This window comes from Vicia villosa, unplaced genomic scaffold, assembly GCF_029867415.1.
Source record: "Vicia villosa cultivar HV-30 ecotype Madison, WI unplaced genomic scaffold, Vvil1.0 ctg.000775F_1_1, whole genome shotgun sequence".
Lineage (NCBI taxonomy): Eukaryota > Viridiplantae > Streptophyta > Magnoliopsida > Fabales > Fabaceae > Vicia > Vicia villosa.
Genome location: NW_026705347.1, coordinates 439,714 through 446,642, shown reverse-complemented (window position 1 = coordinate 446,642; position 6,929 = coordinate 439,714). Strand labels below are relative to the sequence as shown.

The following is a 6,929-nucleotide window of genomic DNA, read 5'->3' as shown; positions in this document are numbered from 1 at the left end:
ATGACTTAACATTTTTTTACGATTACCATTATTTATGTTGTTTTCGTTGAATCTGTTCGTTTTGTTACAATAACCATCGTTTATTATATTTTGTGATTTTTATATTTTCATACAGTATGTTTTGGTTTTGAAAGGTTAATATTTGGTTGTACGGAGGTGTTAAAGAGGAAGATTTTGTATTGATTTTTTATATTTTCATACAATATGTTTTGGTTTTGAAAGGTTAATATTTGGTTTTAGGGAGGTGTTAAAGAGGAAGATTTTTTATTGATTTCTTATATTTTCATACAGTATGTTTTGGTTTTGATAGGTTAATATTTGGTTGTAGGGAGGTGTTAAACAGTATATTTTTTTATTTTTGATTTTTGGCTGTAGGTTATATTTTATGGTTTATTTTATATTGATGGATTTTGTTTGTATTACCTCTGTAGGGAAGTGATATCCATGTTATCGTACCTCCCGTGTATATGCAGAGTTTTGATTCGCTCTTTGTTGTTAATGATACTTACACTATTGCAAACTTCCAAGTTCAGCTGAATGATCTGCTGTTCAAACCTTCTGCTCACAAATACCTCCTTAAATTTACTGGTGGGACCAAAGTTGGGGATAGAAACATGCATCAGATTTCGGAAAAGGCTTGCAGACTCACTCCTTTTCTTGATATTTTAACTGGGAAATGGAATAAAGATCAACTTTTAGGTAAAAATCTATATACTTTTTGGGACAATCTCAACTTCTATGTAGCACTCTGCATCTGATCTTTCATTCAACCTGATGCACGTTTTTCCATTGTCTTTTACAGATGTTATCGGAGTGGTTGATGAAATTGGGTACACACAGGCCCATGTTGGAAGTAAAAAGCAACAGGTCAACTTTGTCATTCGCGACTTGAGGTTGAAAGTTTGTTTGTTACCTTTCATACATCTTAATGGTAGCCCTTTATAGCTTATATTTTGTCTGATATCTTAGTTTAAATGTGCAAATTTTAGCAACAACACTATAACGGTTACGTTATGGGAGGCGTACGCGGTGCAGTTTATCAACTACGTTGAACAGCAAGTCGATACTTCCATTCCAGTTGTGATTCTGATTCAATATGCAAAAGTCAAAGAAGCTTTTGGTATATATTACTCCATCCCTTTAAACTGATTCCTATGGTTCATAAAGTGTGTTTTATGTTTTCAAGTCAATATTGTTATTATCTTATTTTGTGTTTGCAGGCAAATGTCCACTATCTGTTACCAACACTTACAATGTCACCAAAGTGGCTATTAATGAAGACATGAAGACAATCAAACAATTCGCCAAAATGTACTCACTTGGTTTATTGCAATACCCTGCACTTGGTATCATCCTTCATAATTATTTGATCAACTAATTTCTACACCAACTTTATCTGTGAAATGTGAACTTACATTTTTAAGGGTACAAACTTAGGTATAAAATAGAGGTCGATGTTCTTCATGCTGGTACAAAATGCAAGTTTGTTTTGTGGGACAAGGAGAGTGAGGAACTATTGGAAGTGTCGGCTGCTCATATACGCGAAACAATGTTTCAGGTATCGACAAAAATATAACTTCTTAAGAATTTTAAAACATGCTGGTTCAACACTGCATATAATAACTCAAGGTATATATATTCATTTTTATGTAGGCTGGAATATTTGATCCCCTCGATTTTCCCCTGGCACTTGACAAGTTGCTGGATCAGGAACTTGCGTTCAAAGTCAAGTGGCAACCAGATTGGTCAAATTGCTGTGTCATCATGTTAGTGAAAGATAAACCTGTTGTGGATCAACTAAAAGCTGAATGGGTGGCTGCAAGTACAGTTAATTCACAACAGCTATGCCCCCCTGTGAACCATGTAAGATTTCACTTGCGCTGTGTTTAACATTTTTTGCTATATTAGTTGAATACATTTCGAGTTTTATTTCTGATTTTCTTTTATTCATCATGTTTATAGATCAAGGAGAGTGTTGATGAGGCTGTTCCTGTTGATGATTCCGACATTGTTACGGTGTTGTTTTGATACCTATACAAATGCCACTTATTTACCTACATCAGCGTACTTCTTTCTCACATTTTTTTAACTGCAGGATCCTGAAATTACTTCCAAATTACACCCTGAACCAGTCACACCTACGGCAAAAAGACAGAACCCGGATCCATCCAATGAATCTACAAGCCTTGCGACACACAGCGAAGGAGATTTGTCTTCGACAAAACTTAAGAAACCGACGAGGATCACTAGGAAATTAGTGAAGATTGAAAAATAGTTTATAATATTGTTATGGCTGCTATTATTTTGGGAAATTTTATGTATGGATTCTATTTTGAAAATACATATTTTGTTGTAATATTACATTATTACTCGACTACTGTTCGATCAATTTAACGTATGTTTTCGGTATTATACTACTGTTAAATCAATATAACATATGCTTTCGTATTATACTACTGTCCGATCAATTTAACATTGTTACTCGACTGCATTATTTGGTTGTAATATTACATGAATGTAACAAATGTTTGTTTAAATGTTTACCCAATTTTCTCTTTATACCATCACCACAAGTTTTATATATATATATATATATATATATATATATATATATATATATATATATATATATATATATTGGTTGTCAGTAACTCTTGCTAACAACAGAATAGAAATTACGTCAAACAATACTACATACTAAGTTAATGAGGAATATTACATGAGGAAAATTATAGCTACACTCTAATACAAATATTATGGTCACTTATTTAAATAATCAGTGATTAGACACTTACTTTTGGCTATTGGGTTGCTTTTGGCTTTTGTGTAAAGGTAGCCCCCTTTCATGTCTCACTTCCATCGATATTGACTTGAAACCTGCACAATGATTCCATAAAATATGTAAAAGTACAGCCTCCTACTACCTATAATCTTGGCCTACTTTTTTAGATTTTTTTTTCTTTTTTAGTTTACTTATGTAGAGGGAAGTCTGAATTTTTATACATTATTTTTCATATTTGTCCTTATTTCAAATTTGAAATTTTCCCAGCTTTTTTTTAAATGACATTCTGTTTCCCTCTATTTTTATTTAGATGAAGGACCAATTACTTGCCTCCTTTGTTCAAACCATTCATATCTAACATTTGTTCTGTTTAATCAGATACTCTATATCCATCCCATTTGTTGGTTTCAACTACACTTCATACAATCAACTTCTTCATTTCAACTAAGTTCATTTTAATGGATGGCAACCCCTTTGATGCAAATGATTCCACTACAGCTCTTGCAAGAAAAAGGAGGAGGATTTTGTTGTCAAACAATAAACGCTCTAACCATGGCCATAACAAAGAAAACCAGCCAACATCAACACCTTCTGGTGGAACATTCGTTGGCTTTTCCAGGGACACGGCAATAAGATCTCCCCTCCAGCCTACTATCTCTAACGATTCCCACACTCTACCATCTCAACACCATGTTTCCATAATACAAAACAAAAAAAGATCAAGATTTCTTGCTGGCAATGGGGTGAATCTATTCAGTTGTTTCAACAATGTTGAGACATCTCCATTGTTCCATGTAGGTGAATCATCGAACATCGGCAAACGGCAAAAATTCGGTCAAAATCAACTACTAATTTATTATACCCCTACTGCTCTTAAAAATTCACACACTTCTCCTAAAATATCAAGCCCACCATATTTATCTCCTCCTACTCCTAATGTAACTATACCAGATTATTCCTCTGATGATAGCAAAGGAGATTCTGAAGAATGCGACTCATTTGGACACAACTCTGATTCAGATGACTCTATAGAACCTGATGATATTCATGATCAACACAACCAGTGTAAGTTGTTATTTAACTTCTCCCTACTCAATATCCGCGTAAATTGATACCGGTTTGAAAACAATTAATATATTATTTTTCTGCAGCTTATTCTGACATTGGTGACCCTGTGTGGGAATGTTTAATTTGTCAAGCTTGCATGTGGTATGCAGAGCGCAAAAATATGAGAAAACATAATACTGTTCCAAAATTCGAATTGTGTTGCTGGAGCGGTAAAATTGTTTTACCCTACATGAAACAACCACCGTTACTGTTGGAAAAGCTACTTCATCACAAAACTGATCCTGAGAGCAAAAACTTTCAAACCAATATACGAACATACAATGCAATGTTTTCGTTTACATCTCCGGGAATGAAATTTGACACTAAGATTCCCAAGGGAGGAGGTCCTCCAACGATGCGCCTACACGGTCAAACATGTCACCGGATAGGCAGTCTTATACCACCACAAGGTGAACTACCACAATATGCCCAATTGTACATTTACGACACTGACCACGAGATTGCAAGTAGAATGCGTTGTTTCAAGTAATGAAGTTTCTTCTCCTAAATACCAAAGTTTTTCTACGATTACTTAAACAAATAACACTATATTTGCTACTATGTTTTTCAGGGACAATAGATCTATTGAAACATCTATTGTAGCTAAGTTAAAGTGTATGTTAGATGAAGTTAATGTTTTTGCCAAAGCGTTTCGAATGGCACGTGATATGTTTAAGGCCAATCCATACGTCGAATTGAGGCTGAAACTTATCAGTGACGGACATGACGATGGTCGTATGTATAATATGCCAACTGTTGTAGAAGTTGCTGCCCTTATTGTCGGTGATATCGACACAGGTGAAAAGAGAGACATTGTTGTCCAATACCGGAGTGGTAAATTACAAAGGATAGATGAGTTCAATCCAAGTTATCTTTCATATCAATACCCATTAATTTTTTGCTACGGTATAGATGGATACCGGAATAATATCCTTCACAAGTATAAAGATGAGACAACTGTTACAAGGAAGAATAGGCAATCTATCAAGGATTGGCTGTGTTTTCGTCTCCAAGAATGCACAGATGAACCTAAAACATTATTGTACTCAAGGAAACTTTTCCAACAATTTTTGGTTGATGGTTACGCTATGATGGAATCAGAACGTCTCAATTGGTTGAGAAAAAATCAATCCAAGTTAAGGGTCGGAAAATACAATAATTTACAAGCAAGGTGTGAGGAAGGAGGCCAGAATCCAGGTAACAAACAAGGTAAACATGTTGTTCTGCCATCTTCTTTTGTGGGTAGCAAACGATACATGGATCAACTTTACTTCGACGGTATGGCAATTTCAAATAGATTGGGCTTCCCAGATTTGTTTATCACCTTCACATGCAACCCAAATTGGCCGGAGATTACACGATTGTTGTCCAGGAAAAATTTAAAACCTCATGATAGGCCTGACATTGTTTCGAAAGTTTTCAACATCAAGTTTAAAGAGCTTATGGTTGATTTAACAAAAAAACATATTCTTGGGAAAGTATTGGCATGTAAGTTTTTCCCCCAATATGTTTCTAACTTTTCAATATTCTTTATTATTCACATTTACCATTTTTTTAAACTTATTTATGCAGTTATGTATACAATTGAGTTTCAAAAGGGAGGCTTACCCCATGCTCACATTTTGATTTTCTTGCACCCCCAAAGCAAGTATCCAACACCGTCCGACATTGATAACATCATTTGTGCCGAGATACCTGATCCTGCACTTCATCTTGCTTTATACGCACTGGTAAAATCACATATGATACATGGACCGTGCGGTCTTTCACGGCCTAATTCACAATGTATGAGAAATCGGCAATGTTCGAAATATTATCCAAAAAATTTCATCGAAGATACAGTTGTTAATGCTGAAGGTTATCCATTATATAGAAGAAGATCCAACACACGTGTAATTACAAAAAATAATATCAAGTTGGATAATAGAAATGTGGTTCCCTATAACAATCGGTTATTGTTGAAATATCAAGCACATATTAATATGGAATGGTGTAACCAATGCACTTCTATCAAGTATCTATTCAAATACATTCACAAAGGTTATGACAAAATCGGTGCAAGTGTGGTTGCTTCTAAGTCTAACACCAGACTACAGCATGAATGTGTAGATGAGATCAAACAATATCTCGATTGTAGGTATGTTTCTCCGAGTGAGGCGTGTTGGCGAATATTTTCATACAAGGTTCATGGAAGGAAACCTGCTGTTGAGCGAATGTTTTTCCATCTCATTGGTGAAAAGGCTGTCTATTATAAAGATTGTGAACAAATGGAGCATGTCTTAGAAAATGCAAGCGTCACAGAATCTATGTTCACGTCTTGGCTGGTAGCAAATGGAACATATGAGGAAGCCCAATCATTAACATACGGTGAATTTGTTACAAAGTTTGTTTATGTTAAGAGAAACAGATTGTGGAAGCCACGAAAAAAAGGGTTCACTATCGGATGTTTGGTGTGGGTTCCATCGACAACCGGTGAACTTTTCTATTCGCGGATGATGTTGACTGTGGCAAAGGGACCAACTAGCTATGAAGAAATCAGGAAGGTCAGTGAAACACAATATGAAACCTTTCGAGAAGCATGCTTTGCAATGGGATTTTTAGATGATGATCGAGAATACATATGTGCGTTAAAGGAGGCAAGTGCTTGGGGGACAGGTCATTATCTTAGAAAGCTGTTTGTTGTTATGCTGCTATCAGGTGCTGTAAACCATCCTGCTCATGTATGGAAAGAATCATGGATTATATTGTCCGATGGTCTCTTGTACGAGCAAAAACTCATTGCCAACAATCCAGGTACACTAACTTTGACATCCCATGCTATTTATATTCTTAACTACCACATAATACAATAACAATACTACGCATAATGTAACCTATTGTTGTGACCTTACTACAACGGCGCGTTTTTTCAACGGACCACAAATTTAACATTATCGGATGAGGCAATCCAGTAGCTGACATTGATAGAGATCGAAAAAATGCTGCAACTGAACCATCGTACTCTACATGATTTCAAGCCCATTCCTTATCCAAATGACTA

The 6,929-nt window shown here is 35.4% G+C and overlaps 1 protein-coding gene across 1 annotated transcript; it reads left to right on the top strand.

Annotated features, from left to right (window-relative positions):
* Positions 1-386: 386 nt before the first annotated feature.
* LOC131631121 (uncharacterized) lies at positions 387-2,401 on the top strand. Its single transcript, XM_058901898.1, has 8 exons — positions 387-699; positions 803-893; positions 990-1,120; positions 1,221-1,311; positions 1,438-1,558; positions 1,654-1,863; positions 1,963-2,016; positions 2,096-2,401. The coding sequence occupies exons 1-8, from the start codon at positions 468-470 to the stop codon at positions 2,273-2,275; spliced, it is 1,110 nt and encodes a 369-aa protein (XP_058757881.1). The 5' UTR covers positions 387-467; the 3' UTR covers positions 2,276-2,401.
* The last annotated feature ends 4,528 nt before the right edge of the window (positions 2,402-6,929 follow it).